Genomic DNA, 19,225 nt, shown 5'->3' with positions numbered 1-19,225 from the left:
CAAGGCCTGTGCATCACTTAAATCCTACCCATGTCTTATTGTTAGGACTGAGAACTAAATCATTCATAGGTCTTGTACTGGCCTTCTGCACAGGACTGAATGACACCCCTTGTCCTTAACATACTATTTGAAAATATAGCAGTAACTGCCCTTCCCCATTCTCCCCCCACCTTTTGTTTATAGAGGGGACCCTCTGTGACTGGATCTCCACCTTCCCATGTGGAATAGGCCTAAGATGCCTCCACGACACCTATCCCACCCTAACCCCACAGGAGGCACACCATGGTGCCAGGATCTGTATGGATGGAGAAGACGGGCTGTGCTGCCCTGCACTGAATGATAGAAGAACCATGGGATACACACCATCCACTGGCACTCTAGACATTACTAAGAAAAGATATTTTAGCCTGGGGCTGGTGTTCTATTTTCTTCTGTGGGAATCCCCCTTCCAGAGGAGTGTCAACAGTAACGATGACTAGAGTTGGAGCGTGGGGGCCTGCTAGGGGCCAGTCCTACCATCAGCGACTAACAGGAGGTGCCGTTTCCAAAGATACCTGTTTGTCCTGTGAGGAAACCTGCAATAACAACATAACAAGTTCTTAAAATCCACAGAAGATATTGCTATGTAGCTTTGGTCATGGCAAGGGATAAGATCACCAGTGAACATCCCTTGGATCTGACAGCAGAGGTAACAATAATTATTTATTTACTTATAAATCCAATAAAAGCTCCAGGACCCTTTATCTTTGCCTTATGCTTGTCGAAGACTGAAAGAAAGAGAGGGTCTCTTTAATACATTGCTCTAGAAAGGCTCTGTAACTCATTTTGGTGTACAGGTGAGGTAAGAAAACTGGCTCATGCATACTCGGAGTTAAAAAGTGACTTTGCATTAAATTACTTGGTTTAAAATTACTCTACCGAGCAGAGACATTGTTAACCTCCAACTAGGGGGTTAACAGATTGTTTTAATATGGACTTTGAATTCAGAAAAGCCAGTAATGACACTCTAGTAAAGAAAAAAAAAATCAATCAGACCTACCCTCAGAGCCCATAATTAAAATAAGCTGAAGAATGTTACCCTTTAAGAAATAAAAAGCCTGTAATTTTGACAGTAATCACACTACTAGTTTGAATCACTTTAAAACTCCACTCCTCCAGCATTGCCTGGCACTCTTTTAGCAAGATTTTGCTCTGTGTAAATCTGGAAAAACTCTATCGAGCTGAATGGAATTCAGCTCCTCCTTTATTAGCACATCACCTCGGTTAAGCAGTCAGTTTGTCTGATCCTTCAGTGGTCGCTTGAGACAAGTTTTTCCATACTCCAGATTTACACCCGTGTAACAGAGTAGAATATGGCCTTTTCTCTACACAAAGACAAATTCTGGTTTACATGAACCAGAAGCACCTGCTACTCAATTAACTGCTGAACTCTCCATACAAATACAGCCATAACTTCACAGCAGTATTTGGGGCAGTCTGCTTCGAAAATGTATGCAAAGTACTGGAGGACAGGTTCACAATTCCTGATTTCAGCCCTGGTTACTCCTCCAATGCTGAACCGGGTTATTGTGGCCTATGTGATGTCAATGGGAATTTTTCCATTGAGTTCAGTGGATTTTAGAACATACCCCAAACAGGGGGTGAAATCCTGACCCAATTTAAGTCAATAGCAAAACTTCCTTTGTCTTCAATGGGACCAGGATTTCACCCAGAGTGGACAGCCTGGATGCTGAGACATCTTTGCTGTCCCAACAGTGACTTTAATCCAACCTGTAGAGATGTGTCTGAGATCAGATCCAATGTGTGTGTGATTTGGAGGCTGCTCCTCCAAGTACTGCATGCCAAGTACCTGGCTCCAGTGCTGAGATGGAATTTGCTCAGGGATTTGGGAGAACAGGTCACAGTACATTAGATGTCTGGTTTTGGGCTTAGTTTGCATCATACCTACGTACTCCCTTGATCCAGCAACAGCCCTGTACACAGCCACCAATACAGAACATTTATGTGTCTAGTCTAGTAGGAGTAACCTGGGTGGAGCTGGGGTTGAGATAGAGGATTGTGCAAGGAGCTACCACCAGTTAGGATATGGATGCACAATTATGCTTTTCTTGAAAACATACATGGGGGATTGGCTATGCCAAATCCCTCATGTTTGACAGAATTTGGCCCACAGAATTTAAAAACTTTTTGCACTCCTCTAGCTCAAAGCCACCCTGCTAAAAAGAATGGCAAGCCATTAATCGAGAATGCTGACTGTTCCCTTTGAAGGAGGTGGGGGAGCATAAAAACAAACAAGTTAATTGATCCTCTTATTGAACATCCAACATTTAAAAACAAAATCTCCTGAAGATGTTCAGTTCATGGATTCAAACTTAGTGCTGCTTTCAAGGCCATCCGGACTGATAATACTGTAATGACTCTGAAGGAGCTGTTACTGTCTAATGGATCATTGACCTAGGAAGGAAAAATTCTCTCTGTGGGCCATGACCCAATGCACCATAATGACTCAGAGGTCTATCGTGTCAAGAATCTGCATCTGAATAAATCTCAGGTCACATATTCACCCACTCTGGTGAGTAATATGCATTTTAAAAACTTCATAATTATGTATTTACATGATAGTTTGTAAAGGCTGAGAAGTTTTGCAATCAATACATAACCTGTACAGCTCTTTCAGAGCTATGGTGAACTGTAAAATAAATATGTGGAAAGGTAATATTTAAATCACCTATTATCAGGACCTTTTTTTTTCTTTAATAACTACTGATCACTTTTTAAAACCTCCTATTTACATAATGACCCCAAAGTATAGACCAAATCCTGAGGTCCTTACTCAAGCAAATTCGCATTGAATCAGTGGAAAGAGGCTTTTGTGAGGACTGAGTAAATCTAGTTTAAACACTGAAAAATGGTCTCAGGAGCTGGCCCATACTTACTGCTGCTATGAGGTTAATTTGTCAATGAGACTTTAAGTATAATTAGGTGGAATTTTTATACCCCTGGTCCATATCCTCAGGTGGTACAAACTGGCATAGCTCCATTGAAGACAATGGAACTGTGCTGATTTACACAAGTTGATGATCCAGGCCCAGATATTTTCAAAAGGAAAAAAAAGTACCACTTGAAAAAATATAACAGAGGAACAGAAGACTCAGGAAATTGGTCATGACATATGAAGCTCTCCACCTCTTGGTCACTGCTTTGAATCAGATCAATGTAGCAAACTTAAAGTTGTTACTATCTGATAAATTTTTGGTGATCTATGTGAAATGAGTTAGTGGATTTGGTCTAATTCTTAGTACACAGCTGTCCACATCATACAAAATCTTTCACATTTGGCAGCAAAGAGGCACCAAGGACTGAACTGGTTAAAAAAAAAAAAAAAAAGCTACATTCTCATCTTTAAAGGGAAAGAGGTATCTTTTTAGCACAATAGCAAACATATGATAGTGGACCCTGTAGGATTTATCTCAACCAGCATAATTAAGGTAAAACTCAAACTTGCCCTGTCTACACTAGCATTTTACAACATTTGCCATAACAGGTTAGTTATCACTTTGCAAACACCCACTTTTTTTACCTAGTATAGACAGACTCCAAGAGAAGTTTTAGGCAAACCTTGCTCTACCAGCACTCATGCTGTAAACCTGACAATGGGTAAACTTTAGCCACTGATACTTTCAATGTAATATTTATTATTATATTAATTATTATTAATGTTGTGGCAGCACCTATGAGCCCCAGTCATGGTCCAGGACCCCTAAGTGCTGTATAAACATAGAACAAAGAGATGGTCCCTACCCCAAAGAGCTTCAATCAGTACCTTTCCAGAGGACTACATTAAAAAATAATAATTAAGGAAATGTAATGATAAAAAATCTGTGGCCAAAATTTTCAACCTGGACACCTAAAGTCAGACGTCTAAATGCATATTTAAATGCATACATAAAAGCGACTGGAGTTTTAGAGATGCCAAGGACTCAGAGTTCCTACTAGAGCCCATGTAAGTACTCTGATTTAAACTCTTAAAGCCAAGGAAAGTCAAACTATCTAAGCTGAAAATAAAGAATGACATCCAAACTGTAGTCTTAAGTCATGTCTTAGGCTTTTCCTCCACACATAAGATAAGCATTAAGGCTGGAGTATTGGCCTAGATTTCCAGCCTCAGCCCTGAATTCCCTCGTTTTTGTGAATGTAATTTCAACCCTCAACATCCCTGCACAGTAGTTTGAAGACTTCACTCTTTTATTCATCATAGCTAATTCTCTGAGTGCGTATGTTTGCGCATATGCATGGGGGAGAGACAGGATGAATCCTGAGTGTTGGGGGGAGGGGGTGGAAATCAGCTGAACACTGCACTCCTACACTGGGTTTGGCATACTAAAATCACAGGCTTTTCACAACCCTCAGTTATATTATTCATGCAGAATGCACTCAGCTTTCTATTGTTGCTGCACTCATTGTTTATAAATGAGTCTTTTGCTTCATCTGGGGATGGAAGTTCCTTTAAGTTTCCCTCAGTCAAAGTACTTCTGTAATGAGCTACCATGCTATTGCTCAGAAACTTAAAGAAGTTTCTGGAAGTGCTTGTGCTTCTAGAAACAAGAATATTTTCTTGTCTTATTGAATTGAGAAGAAAAATTCAAGACGGTTGTTTTGCTTTGGTAAATCAGATACACTGGTTTCTAACTGTTTCTTTAACATACTGAATCTTGGAAAAATAATTAAATGCTCCATTGTCTTCTTCACTACTACAATATCTGCAGAGGGAGTTTCTTTATATATATTAAGTCTCCTGCTTTTACACATTGCCTAAATATTCCAGACACTGAAACAGAAAAAACATAATGATAGTGAGACAAGGGATTCAAATGCTACACTTTCTGTAAATGTTATCCTTCACAGTGGGATATGAAATGTACTAGAAAATGGTGGTCCTTTCTATTTTCTATTGCTTGTTCAACAGTTCAGGCTATCATCGTTAATCCTGGCAGTTGTGCAAGATCCTGATGCATTCCACAGTTTAGAATTTTTTTCAATCCAATTTAAGTTAATAAACAGTGGACTGAATCACAAAAAGAAAAGAATAAGTTAATCACATGGCAACTTAAATCACTTTCGGATTCAGAGGACAGCCCACTATCTAAGGTCTAATATCATAGCATTTTCAAAGAGGGATGGCTCATCCATTGTATTGTACATCTTTTTTTCAAGTAGAATGGATTACTTTAATGCTACTGATTTGGCTGGAGTATCTCAAATGCTGAGGTGACAAGAGAAACTACCCCTTGACCCATCAGAGAAAAAAATAGAGTCAAACGCATGCATCATTTAGTCTGAAAAGAAAGTTCAGTATTTAATTTCGGATTCAAGGAATGTAAGGATTTGCAAGTGATTGGGAATGAATTTACAGTTAAACAAATGTGAAGGAAAGAAGAAAAAAAATTCCATGGCCTTCATAAATGATTTATTATCCTCTTGCGACTAGCAATGGACTTTGTGAAATGGGTTTATTTAATAGAATCTTTTGAATATTAGCTCTGACTTGTTTGTTACAACTGACATTTTACAAAAGCTTCTCCAAGACCAATATCTTTAGCACTACTTCCAAAATGCCTCTTTAGGTTCCCCGAGTTCTGTCTTAATTTGTTAGTTCCTTTTCATCCCCCCTCCAAATATCCAGGCCAGGGTCAGATCTCTGTTACACCACTGCAAATCCAAAATCTTTCCTCTGAAGTCAATCGAGCTACTCTGGATTTACACCTGTCCAGATGAGATGAAAATCTGACTCTAGAGTTCAGATTCAGAGTTAGTTGAATAGTGTTTACTTTTGTTTATCGAATGCATTTCCCCTTCCTCCCCCCATCCACTTTAAAACAGAAACAAATCTTATAGGGCCAGATTCTGCCACCCTTACTCATGTTGAGTAGTACCTCACTACTTGATTAGTCTCACTGAAATCAATGAAGCTACTACTCACAGAGTTGAATATTCAAGACAAACTGGTAGAATCTGGCCCATAATCAGCAAAAGGGACTGTTATCAAAAAGTAGTAAGGATTACAGATTATCCAAAAAAGGGGATAGTAACAGACTGCTTTATATAACTCCAGTTATTTCTTGATGTATTTAGATTTTAAAATGGTAGGTTTCTGATTAAGAAGAAGAAGAAAAAAAAGATTGTAAATGTTCCTATAAGATTCCATTCAATTTTAGCACAGCGAATAATAGATTAAAATAACCCCATTTAGGAGTTGAGAGTAAATAGTCAACAAATCTAGAAACTGGTCAGTGCCATGTACATGAGTTAGCACACAGAAGAAAGTACAGTGTGGGAGGGAGGTGGATTGCAAGAAGCAAACTTGTGTTTATTTTAAACATTGTGCCCGTTCAAAATAGTCATATCTGCATCTATTTCTAAAAGCAAGCAAAGTCACTATGTATTTAACATAGTAAAATGCCTTTTTCATCAACTAAGACAACAGAACAGATACAAATGAACCAATCAGGGATTTAGAGTGAGCTATCAGTGTTAGAAAGCTAGTCTGAACATTCCAGTTGAGTCACCACAGAGAAAAGGGTGGGGGGAGGAGAAGGGGGGGTGGAAATAAATTACTGTGTGCAACTCCATCTGCAAACTGCTTCTCCCGCACTGGTATGTAATAAAATGTGTTGCTAAGATACAAGCTGCTAAAGAAGTTCATTAAAGGACACTTTAAACAAAGCTGCCAGATTCTTTTCCCTTTAAAGACTGCTTATTTGGTTCTGTCCCTTGTATTTATAATTAGATCCTCTATATGAAGAGGTTGTACTCCATCCAAGCCTACTCAGCAAAGAATGTTAACAAAATAACGTAAATCAGACTGGCTTCATTTATATATATTTATGGGCTGCAGGGATGTTTACAGAAACATATTTATGTTCCACTTTTATTGTTTAATGAGAAATAAACCTTTGAAAAGTAGCTTCTCTGTTAGCTGGAAAGTGGAATTGTTAATTTCTATAGTGACATTTTACTTTCTCATCACTCTGACCTAACTTTTAGAAGGGATGAGAATACTTTAGGAAAAAGAGCCTGGGTCTTTGTTGTTAAGTTTGGAATCTGGGAGACATCTGCCTCTTAATTTACCTTTCATGTGCAAAACAATATTATGCTACAGACACTGAAAAAGAGGCCAAGATTATTTATGCCTTTCTGCTGGCAATTTGTCCAGTTTTTCATCTGTATGTTGATTCCTAGACATATGTTAACAATTTCCAAAACTTCCTTGATCTTAATGCATTAACAACACCAATAAGTCTATTTTGTGACATTTTCTTTCAGGCAAAGATACGTTATCAGGGAGGCCTTTATCTGACCTTCTACAGAATTCTTCTCCTCTCTGTAGTAACATCTTGATAGTGGGGATTTTAGTTGGGGGGGGATTGGAGGGGAGAGGGTGAAGAGGGAGCAAGATATTTTTTGCATTTGCTTACTGTGCTGAAAAATTATATTTTAAGAAATAATGCTAGCATTTATCTATGGTGCATTTAATAGCAGATGAAATGCATAAATCATAGAGCAGAGTTAGTATCGCTGATTATAGGAAATGCTACTTGTCACTTTGTAACCTGCATCTCATATTAAATTCTGTATCACAGTCACCAGTATGTATATATTTTTAATTACATTTTCAGGCTCATTTACATGCGCATATTGACTTTCTGCCTGAATGATATCAAAAAGAAAGACCTTGCACACACACACTGGAATGTGTACAGTTCTGAGACAGGAATCTTTTCTCATCTTTTTCACACTTAAGAAAAGCTTCAATTCGTCAATAAATCTTTAGGCAATCCTAGCTAATTCAAAGAGCTTCAGAAAACGGAAAATTACAGAAAATGCAAGTTAATCTGCGTTGCATGTCTAAGGTTTCAATGTTCTCGCTTGACTCATGTTAATCAAAATGCAATATAATTTTTTTACTTTCCGTAATCTTTAAGATCTGTTATCAATAACTGAGTTAGCCCAAAGAGTCTCTTCCCTTCCTCCCTGGATGCAAGATAAGCTACCTCACAAAGAAAGGACAACATTATCAAGTGAAATAGTTCTAGAAAGAAAAACCTTCTATATACTATACAGATTTGATTTCTGTTTCAAGCCCAGTGACATGCTTCTGTTGCTTAAATGTAAGCAATCAAAAAAATTTTTAGGCAAACACTCTCTTCCTGCCACAGCCTGTACACCTAGTCTCTTAGGACTAAATGCAAACTTTGAAAAGGAGCACCGTTTCTCAAAAACACAGATCAGCACTGCAGATCATTTCTACAGAGTTCTTAGACAAAATGCTACACACTAGAGCTACTTCTTGTGTTGATTTTACTGCAGCCACATTCAGGCCTAGTTTTGTGTTTTACTTTCCCAGCAGCCAAGTGCGTCCATTTCTATCCTAAACTTGGGCCACAAGTTTACTATTCTGTGAGTTAAAAATAAAAAAAAAATGCTGCTTCATATTTTTTCCCCTTTTTCTTTGTATATTAAACAGTCTGTATGTGCTGTGCAAAAAAAAAAAAAAAAAAAGTAGTACGTATTAGATTTCAAGAGATGCTTACTACTGGGAGTCGGGAGGCTGTAGCTAGAACTAAGCCGCATCAGCAATTTCATAGGACACTCTGGAAATTGCTACTACATAACAATAAGTAGCTGACTCAAAAACAAATGCGAGCGCACGCGCTTAAGGACGTACATTTTATCTTCAGAAGAGCATTTTCAAACAATGAGGTGGTACCACCTTAAGTAAAAAAGAAATCCTCAAATAGGATATACCTAAAAGAAATGTACATAGGGTGATTTAACAAGCGGAGGTGAAAAGGCAGACCAAATATGATTCAGTCAGGCTACACTAACTGACTTTACTTTAATGGGAGAAAGACAAATCTGCATTTCAATTAATCCAATTTTTTTTTGTTCTTCTTTGTTCTTATCTTGACTTGCAGCACGTTTTTTTTAGACTTTGCCAGCTTCAGTCAACTTTGCATGTAGAAACCGCCCCCTTTTTGACATCATGGTCATAGACACACCATTTACCATGGCCTTGTCTTATTGATTTGCAAACTTCTACCCTTTAACTCTTATTGATTAGAAATTGTGTTGATGCCTCAGATTTTGCAGGGAGGGGGGAAGTGTATCATTTTATAATCAGTGTATATGTTATCTTTACCATAAAGAGGAAAGCAAAGATAAACACATTTAAAAGTAACTCTGTATTAATGTGGTTTTATGTGCCTTTGTAGCTTTCAACTGAAAAAAATCAAATGGAATGAGTTAAGAAATGGTTTCCTCAACTTGAACAAAAAAGTGTTTAGAATGATGCACTGTCCCACTGGAAATGTGATTTCATATTAACTTACAAAACCCTTTCCCCAGTCTCATACTGTGGAGAGACAGGGCCATATTCTACTTTGTCACCGCAAGCAGAATTCCCATTGAAGTCAACAGGCCAGATCCCCAGCTGGAGTAAACTGGCATAGCTCCATTGAAGCCACACTGATCTGGATGAACTGAGGATCTGGCCCACTAATGAAACTTCTGTGAAAAGAGTGAGGGGGAGCATGGCCTTTTTCAGCTGTGCATACATACCTAACACTTTCTAACTCTAAAAAGAAAAGGAGTGCTTGTGGCACCTTAGAGACTAACAAATTTATTTGAACATAAGCTTTTGTGAGCTACAACTCACTGCATCCGATGAAGTGAGCTGTAGCTCACAAAAGCTTATGCTCAAATAAATTTGTTAGTTTCTAAGGCCGCGTCTACACTTCCCGCCGGATTGGCGGGTAGTGATCGATCTATTGGGGATCGATTTATCGTGTCTAGTGTAGACGCGATAAATCGATCCCCGATCACTCTGCCGTCGACTCCAGAAGTCCACCAGGGCGAGAGGCGGAAGCGGAGTTGACGGGGGAGCGGTGGCCATCGATCCTGCGCCACAAGGATGCGAAGTAAGTGATTCTAAGTCAATCTAAGATACGTTGACTTCAGCTACGCTATTCTCGTAGCTGAAGTTGTGTATCTTAGATCGACACCCCCCGCCCCCCAGTGAAGACCTAAGGTGTCACAAGTACTCCTTTTCTTTTTGCAGATACAGACTCATGGCTGCTACTCTGAAAACTTTCTAACTCTGTGACACAGGGTACCTATAAAATACATTCCACACATACAACAAAAGTTTCTCTGATATGTTTGCTATCAAAGCATCAGATATTTAAGAACAAATATCTTGCTGCAGTACAATTAGATATTATACAACATGTAACAGGTAGCAAGTACCTTTAGTGTAAGACTACATGTGAAATAAAAAGGTATTGTTACTATAATTCCTTTTTCTGAATAGACAAAGGCATTAGAAGGAAAAAAAATTGTTAAATCACAGGGATAATCATCATAGCCAGCTCCTCTAATGAGGCATCATGGGATTACTGGAGTTATTATAAGAGTCATCTTATTGAAGAAATTCAAAGTTAATTGAAATCAATTGTACTGTTCTGACAGCAGGTGTTTTAAGTGGCTAAAATATCAAAGTGTACTCTTTTAAATGGTTAGAATGTACGTTACATTCACTTTTCAACCCTTAGCACTGCCAAGTGATGTACTGTACATGTATGGAATAGTGTACAGTAAAAGAAAAATGCTAGAATAAGACCACATTTCACCTGCCAATCAGACTGCCACAAAGCAAATGTTGATCAAAATCCCCTTCAGCACTATGTTTACATTCAGGGTTGGCAATTTCAGTGGTTTTTATAAGGGCAAATCAAACGCAAAGCAGAAAGCCACAAGTATGTTTGTGCTGTGCTTCAAACTCTGTGAAAATGCTTTTTACAACCTTTCCTCCCCTCCCCCAATATGGGCACCTAATCTCATGTAACTTTATTGAAAGCATAAAGAAGAATGCTAGGATTGCCTTTATATAAACTATATTCCCAAATTTCCTCTCCAAGGAGCGGATGGTAAATTTGTCATTTTTTACTCAGATAGCAAAGCAACCAATAAATTACTAGCAGATTGTAGGAAAACATGAGGAACTATAGCTTTCTAAATTACCAGCCCAGAACTAATCTTCACTTAGATCCAATAACTTCACTTGATTTTCCATTTGTTCAGAAGTGCCAGTGAAGTCAATAGAAGCTCTGTGTACAGAAGGACTGCAAAGTCAAGCCCACATTTAAATTACTTCTTGTGTCTGCATTTTAAAGACTCAAAGCGTAATTGGAAAGTTTAAAATTCCACTTCAAGGTTCATCACCAATTTAGAGCCTGATCCAAAGCCATAATCCAACAGCAATATTGGAGCAGAGACTGTCTTTTTGTTCTGTTTTTGCAGCACCTAGCACAGTGGGCTCCTGGTCCATGACTAGGGCTCCTAGGTGCTACTTCAATACAAGTAAATAAAAAATAATCTCTATTCACTTCAATGAGCATTTGATAGGGCCCTTAGAGCCTACTGCCACCAAAATAAGTTTAGAGTTCTCTCTCTCTCTCTGAGTCTATCTTTCTGTGGGCAGAATTTGACCTTGGTTCTACTTAATTTGGAAACCCCGTTCAGGTCTTATCTCTGTTTTCATTGACACTTGTAACCTCTATTTTATTTCAACAATTTTGAAAGTACCCAACCATATGAAATACTGAGCTTTAGCAAATGTCAATAATTTCCCCTTTCACATGTGTAAACAATGCTGCCATTTTCAGGCATAGCACAGCTTGGATTTCACTATATCAAAAAACACCCCTCTGAAAGACAGACAGAACATACGTAAAGCCAACATCTTGAACGAAAGAGTCTCCAACAAGCTCCCTTAAGAAGCACACACTAAATTTACAAAGTCTAACACATCCCATGAAGATATTTTGACGGGGTCACCAACGGCAAAATACAGTCAATGATTTAATTTCAGATATGTACTACAAAAAGACAAACCAGCAATAACCCCACCGTGGGACATCCTCTTTGAGACTAATGTTGATCTTCTATGTAGATAGTAAATTATGGTAAAGAAATGAGGCAATGCACAAGTGAATGGTATACACATTATGTCTTTCAGGAAGACATATTTTTATTGCTGTGCTCCAGGACAGGCTGTTTGAATTCAGAGTTCATCACAGTTAAAAATATAGCAGTCTACATACACATCCTTACTGTTAATTTTCCAAGACCTGGTTTACCACCCAATGCTGATCTCAGAAACAGTTTAACTTGTGATTTGGGTTTTTGCTTTGGTTTTTAATCAGTTAAGTGTTGTTATTAAGAAGTAATTTTTTTAAAAAACAGCATATTGACTTCATGGCCAAACAGAACGCACAAAAATATGTGTAGCAGAGTACCTCAAACATGCTTTTAAAGAACAAACCTGGTTCTTATGATTACTCTTTTATTTACATCAAAATTCTTATTGCTTGACAATTTAGATAAAAATGTTACTGCTGCTCTGCATGTGATGTGGATTCAAGGTGTAAAACCACTGGACCAACTAATGGAGTCTTCACACATCATATCTTGTTAAAGAAGAGGTACCCTACTCTCAAATGGTATTACAATTCATCAAAACTATAGTGTACAAAATGTGCAGGTAGACTTAATGTAAGAAAAGTCTAACTTTGCCTTTCTGAGCAAGAGGTAAATTTAAGTATTGATTTAAGTGACACTAAAAAAAACCCATCTTTTATATTTTCCCAACATTTTCAAATAAATATTATAAAGTACATGTCATTCCATATTCCTGTACATTGACAATATAAGAGAAATACTGGATGACTATACAGGAATTTAATTTGGTTGTAAATTGAAATCCAATTTCTTGCATAAATCTATGTTTTGCACATTTGAACCCATACCCAAACACTTGAATCCATCTGGATACTTTGTCTGTGTTCTTATTTTTAATTGAAAAAAAAAAAAGTAAATGTTGCAATAAATTCCAATGGCTCAGAAGGGAAACTGATGATTGGGGCAGTGAAAGATACTACTCCCCACTGTTATATTTTTAAACAGATGTAGTTAGTGTGATCATCTATTCATTTTACTGTCTATTTCATCATCCACATGTGCATTTTAACTGAAATGTAATCTTAATATCTTTTGTATTTAGTATAAGCACAATAAAGTCCAGAATTATCATGTTCTAAATCAGTTGTTCCTAAACAAATCTACAACAGGTTTGAAAAGAAATTAAAAACCCACTGTTTTCAAAAGTATATATTGAAACAATCACTACTGCCCCTCCAAGCTTCATAAGATTTATTTAAATGTATAGCAGCAGGGGGGAAGGGCGTTGTACTCATGCAAGCAAAAGGCTGAAATCAATAACAGATCCATGATTGGACAAACACCTATTACACTAATGTTAAAGGTACCTCTATCATACCCTGTAGCATCTGATAATTCAGTGATGGACATTTTTTAAGGAGAAATTGCTAATCATACCAAAATCTGCAAAGTTACATAATATTTTTGTGACATGGTCAAAGGCTGAGCCCTCCAAACTCATTTCATTTGTGACCTAAGAAAGATTCAAACCAGGCCTCCAGAGGTGGCAGTCTGGAGCAAGAGCATACTAAATCACCACCTAGCCCCTATCTATCTTGTTGCATAGAACATCAAAACAACCAGAAGAAATATAATACTGTCGACTTTTGTAGAAAAATACTAGTTTAAATCACTAGGCCAATATTTACTGTTTTCTGACTTTTATTTTTATTTACTTTGCACTTTACAGGGATTTTTAGAAAATAGGGTGGGTAGTGGGAGTTAAAAAGATAACATGTAACCCTTGTTTACTAGTTAGTTTGGGATTCCAAGAAGATGTTGTGTAAGATGGGTGACAATATTCTACACCCAGCTGCATCAGAATGTTCAAATGGTATTTTCAGATCTCTCTCTGCCTTATCTAAATTCCAGCATGTCACATAATAAATAGCTTCTCATTTACTATCATCATAAAAATTTAAACAGCCTTGAAATAGTTGCTACAATACACAAAACACGATCTAATGTATGTTCTAAATACCACTTAACCAGTAAAACTATTTCCACATTGAAGAAAGAACACATAAAGATGCATTGTTGCAGTAAAGGCTGTTACCTTGTTTTAAAAAAATCCTCTGCTCAGCCTAGTAGTGTTAGAGTCAACAACTTGCTGTTTTACACAGCATAAAAGGACTAACAGCCCTTAGCTATCATGTAGTGTCAGATCTGCTTTAAAAAATAAAGTATCTGATTTGATTCTATACAGTGATTAAACATCTTTGTGCTAGGCTGAATAGGGTAGTCTATCCCCTCCCCCTCCAAAAATGGCATCAAAGCAATCAAAATGGTAATGTTCAGCATGAATGGGGCCCCATCCCCCACCTTCAAACTCTGCAGACTTTTCTCCATGTTAGGAAGAAACCAACACCCCTTCTTCACAAAATGGAAGCTTCCACTACCAAATTGAGAGTGCTGACAAATTCTGATTACAATAAACTGGGCGGAAAAGGGTTGCATATAATCACCACCATCCATGCATGCATTCTATGAGCACATATTAAATATGCACGGATCACTTTTCAACTTTAACCACAACTCCACACACACACACACACACACAATTCCTTCTCTTTCCCCCAGGAATATTACAAATCTCGAGGTTTCTTTCCTAGGGTGGAAGATTTTTTGTTTTGTGAGAGGGGAAAAAAAACCCCAAAGGCGCTGTTCCAAGTTTTGGTGCTGAAAGAGCTGCTGCATTCCGAAGGAATCGCGATCGATTCAGCCGGGGGGAAAGAGAGGGGTGATGGAGCAGGATCTAGCTGCCAAAGGGGCTTTTGGAAAGCTGCATGATCCTGCAGAGTGGGGGGTGGGGAGTTGTGATGGGGGGAGGTGGAACGGTGAAAGTTATTTGCTATGGTGACTCAATCCGGCAGATCATGGACTCGCTTTGCAAGCTGCTGCTGCCGCTGCTTCGTTTAAGCATTAGAAGTACTGAAAGTGGAAGGGGCGGGGGGCAAGGGAGTGGGTCGTTGTGTGTGTGTGTGCGTGTGCAGCGTTTGCAAAGCGCAGCGGAAACATGGGGTTGCGGAGTGTTCAATGGCATCTGATCGTGGTGCTGAAACCTAACAATCACAGCTCCTCGCCATCAGCTGATCTAACCCAAACAAACTCACAATAAAGAACTTTCTTTCATCCTGAAAGAGGATTAGGAGCGGAGGAGGTGTCAAACATTGCACTATACACAAGGGTCACTTGTGCATAACAAAACAAAAAATAAAAGTTTTCTGAGGGGGGAGAGGGAGAGGAAGGTTTCTATTTTGTTTTGTTTCCCCTCCTCAGATTTTCCTATAACTGGAACAGGTTATTTTTTTAAAAAGTGAAAGTGCCTAAGTGAACTCAAATCCAAAGCTAACACGTCAGATCAGACCAAGGGAAGAGAAAGACAAGTGCAAAAAAAGTGATCAATAAAAATCAGTTTTGCAATTGAGACCAGAAATGGCTCCGACCTGGGCTCCAGTCTCCTTGTTCCCAACTCTCTTGCTCAGCACATTGCATGGAAGTGCACAAAGTAGCCCAAGACAGGAGAATTTTCCATATTCCTAAAACATGTCGACCAACTCAAAATGGACGCCTCATTTTTTTTATTATTTTTTTTTTACGTTTTAACTACTGCTTATCCTTTTACTATTATTATAACCCCCACCCCAGGCAAGGGATCTAAGAAACGGATCTCGTTTTGAAAATATACATTTTCTCACTGTAGACTTAGGAAAATAGATATTTTATTCTCTGCTCTCGGTATTTTTCAGCGAACGCAGCCACTTTTAGGATGTTTAGAAAGTGCATGGGGGGGGGGGGAAACAGAACTGAATCGATCTATTCCTTACTTGTTTTTCATTAAGAGCTGCTATTCTTGATTGCCTTTCATGGATTTGTTTCTTAAGATCACCGTTCTGCAAAAATGGCAATAAAATGCATATTAAAGGCAAAGTGTAAACTAACCCGTCATGAATAAACTTGAGATAAGACATTGTTCAAAGGCAAAACCGTTTCATCAACGCCGTACAAAAGCATGCACACACATAAACACCCTCTTTAGTCAAAAAGCTCAGTGAAGACTACAAAATCAGATCTCTTACTGATAAAGTTTCTCATCCTGCTGTCCCGGCACAACTGCGCTTATTACAGCAGAGATAAAATACTGAAGAAGAGGAAAAAAGGATCTGCATTTACCTGTGGATCTTGCTTCATCTGTGCAACTAGTTTCTATAAAAAAAACCACCCCAAAAAAGGAGGAATTAGAAACTGTTCCAAGTTTAATGGATTTTTTTAAAATGTGTATGTGTGTGTGTGTGTGGGGAAGGGGAAGGGAGGGGGGTAAGGAACAAAGAGGCAAGTAAACACTGCGAGTCAGTTTCAAGCAAAGCTCATAAATATTCAAGTCTCGTCCTAATCTCTCCAACACACACACACACACACAAGCACCAACCGCAATGTTAACTCCGATGCTCCACAACACACACACACACACACACACAACTCGGCCGAACAGTCTCCCAAACTACTTTTGCAAAGTGTTCGATATTCCGAAGGGGATCCCGGGGGGTGGGGGGCGGCGGGGGGGGGCGCCTCAGCTCCAGCCTCCCCCCTCTTCACTCGCACTCCCAGCCCCCCTCCCCTGATCGATAGACCCTGCGACAAGGAGCAAACGCGCCTGGCTCAGCCTGCAAGGCTGGCTCCCTGCGGGTCGCCCGCACCCGCGCCCCCCCCCTCCCCTTCCCTCCCTCCCCCCCCCCCCGCCCCAGGGCAGCCGCCCGCTCGCGCACCCCGGGGCCGGCCGCGCGGGCTCGCGGCGTTACCTGGTGACACTGGATTTCCACTTTTAACGCCTCTTGCAAGCTCTGTCGCTCCATCCCCGCAACTTGCCGGGCACTTTGCTGCCACTTTCGGAGCCCGGCGAAGTTTCTTTTGTTTTTGTTCCGTTGGCTCTCGGGGAGGGGGAGGAGGAGGAGGAGTGTGTGTGTGGGGGGGGGGGTTTGGTTTTTCCTCCGCAGCCACCAACCAACCCCCCCTCCCCTCAGGCAAGCCCACCCCGAGCAGCGCAATTTAAAAAGAAAAGAAAAGGAAAGGGGAAAAAAAAGCCACAACAAGAATCGAAAGAAACAACTACTCAGGCTGCACAGCAAGTTCTTTGCCTCTTTGCTAGGGACACAGACTCATCACTCACTTTCCGCCAAACTGGGGGGGGGACTCCGCCCCAGCCCCCCCCCCGTCAGCGCTGCGCCCGGGGGGCCCCAGGCGGGCCCCGCTCCGCCCAGGAGCCGAGTCACCGCCCCCCGCAGCGCGCCCGCCCCTCCGGAGGGGACGAGGGGGGGACTTAAAACGGCAGGGACTATATTTTCCTCAGAGTGCGCGCCTTGATTTCACTTTGCCTCGGGAAAAGTTGTGCCACGGCTGTCAATGCTAATTCGGCGGTGCCCGGATGGAGCAAAAGGGGCGGGAGGGGGGGGGAGGAAAAGGGACTTGGAAGCGGCTCGCCTGGCGCATGCGCCGCGCGGCCGCCGCGGTGGGCGAGGGAACAACAAAGTCTGCGGCGGAGAGAGAGGGCAGCGCGAGCCCCCGGGCGTGGGGGGCTTGGCCCGGGCCGTGCCCCGCGTCCCGCTGCCTCTCCGGGTGCCAGGGCCGCGGGCTCCCCGGCTGTCAAGCACGCGTGGGGCTGCGGGGCAAGGGCTATTGGTGCCTCTCACCGCGGCCGCGGGGCTGCTCTTGCCCGGCCTGGAACTGGGGGCAAGGGGCGGGGAGTATTAGGTCGTCCCAACGCAACACAGGCTGGGGAGGAGGCGGCAAGTTTTTCTCTCTCTCTCTCTCACACACACACACACACGCTTTCATCCTGTCCTCTTTCCCCTTCCCTCTGTCCTTACCTTTCCCCGACACTCACTCGGATTTTCTGCCTTTGCTCCACTCGCTTGTCTCCCTTTCCTCTTCTCTCGCTGCTTTCCAGCATTCCTGCTCCAAGATGTTCAATTACCTGCCAGCCAATGATGGCAACAAGGTCGTTTTTTACCTTGCTCAATTTAAACAGGCTAGAAACTGGTTTCTTACATATTTTGTTAACACACACACACACACACATATGGGTTAATCTGGAGTTAAGGTTTAAAAAGTTGCTGTCACTGGGGTGAGGGAGGTTTTGAAAATAAGGTGGCCTTCTCCAAACACACACAACCTAACTTTGAAGGTTGAGGCTAAAGTCCCTCTGTATTCAAAAAATAAATAAATAAAAATTGAAGTGTATGGAAATGCACAATAACCATGACCCAACCGACCTTCTGCTCTGCAGGTGTATCATCACCTTGACAACAGCCAGAAACTTGTCCTATGCACACCTTGCACTGGTTTAACTAAAGGTGAAATGATGCAGTGATTTGTGTGACTGTGAGTATAGAAACTTAGGGATGGTCTCCATAAGAGCATCCACACGCCTTAGTGACATAGTGACATAAGCCAACCTAAATCTCCATTTAGACAGAGTACTAGGTCGATGGAAGAATTCTTTGATCAACCTAGCTTCTATCTCTTGGGGAAGATGGATTACCCAGGATGATGGGAGAACTTCTCCCAACAGTGTAGGTAGTGTCTACACTGAAGCGCTATAGAGGTGCAGCTGCACCTCTGTAGCATTTGAAGTGTAGACAACCCTCAGCTTGTTAAATAACAAATCTAAGATTATGGCAAGTTAAGATTATGTCTACACTGCTGTACTGCTGCAGTGGCGCTGCTGTAAGGTCTCCTGTGTAGCCGCTCTATGCCAGCGGCTTCCACCAGCATAATTAAACCACCCCCAACGAGCGGTAGTAGCTACGTTGGCGGGAGACTCTCTCCAGCCAACATAGCGCTGTCCACACCAGCGCTTTTGTCGGTGAAACTTATGTCAGTCGGGGGTGGTTTTTTCCACATCCCCAACCAACAAAAGTTTTGCTGACAAAAGTGCTAGTGTAGACAAAGCCTAAATGAATGTAAGAGAGATCATAATCAGAACTGCACCAGTTTAACTAAATCAGTACATCACCTCCTCTTTGGGCAAACCAGTGCAACTTCTGTGTGTGGACAAGCCTTAGTGACATTGAAAACCACAAACAAAGCTCAGGATAATTTTGTCTCTGACTCTCAAAATTAAGAAAATACCTAATTAAGTGGTCAGCCTCTACATTAATGAGTTCAATAC

The 19,225-nt window shown here is 40.7% G+C and overlaps 1 protein-coding gene across 6 annotated transcripts in view; it reads right to left on the bottom strand.

The window, feature by feature from the left end:
- PHF21B (PHD finger protein 21B) overlaps positions 1–17,381 on the bottom strand; it is a 205,438-nt gene extending 188,057 nt beyond the window's left edge. The window contains exons 1-3 of one of the 6 annotated variants that reach the window (XM_084651643.1): positions 16,857–17,380; positions 16,231–16,263; positions 15,885–15,950 (exon numbers count right to left, since the gene is read on the bottom strand). In XM_084651643.1, coding sequence (XP_084507769.1) covers positions 15,885–15,950; positions 16,231–16,263; positions 16,857–16,910 — 153 coding nt within the window. In that variant the 5' untranslated portion in view covers positions 16,911–17,380. Of the gene's footprint in view, positions 1–15,884; positions 15,951–16,230; positions 16,264–16,856 lie in introns of all 6 variants that reach the window. The other 5 variants (XM_084651646.1, XM_084651647.1, XM_084651644.1 and 2 more) reach the window with 5 other exon arrangements.
- Between the last annotated feature and the right edge of the window lie 1,844 nt (positions 17,382–19,225).

The sequence above is a fragment of the Lepidochelys olivacea genome (assembly GCF_965140295.1).
Source record: "Lepidochelys olivacea isolate rLepOli2 genome assembly, chromosome: 1".
NCBI classification, from domain to species: domain Eukaryota; kingdom Metazoa; phylum Chordata; order Testudines; family Cheloniidae; genus Lepidochelys; species Lepidochelys olivacea.
This window is presented reverse-complemented; position numbering and strand designations above follow the sequence as displayed.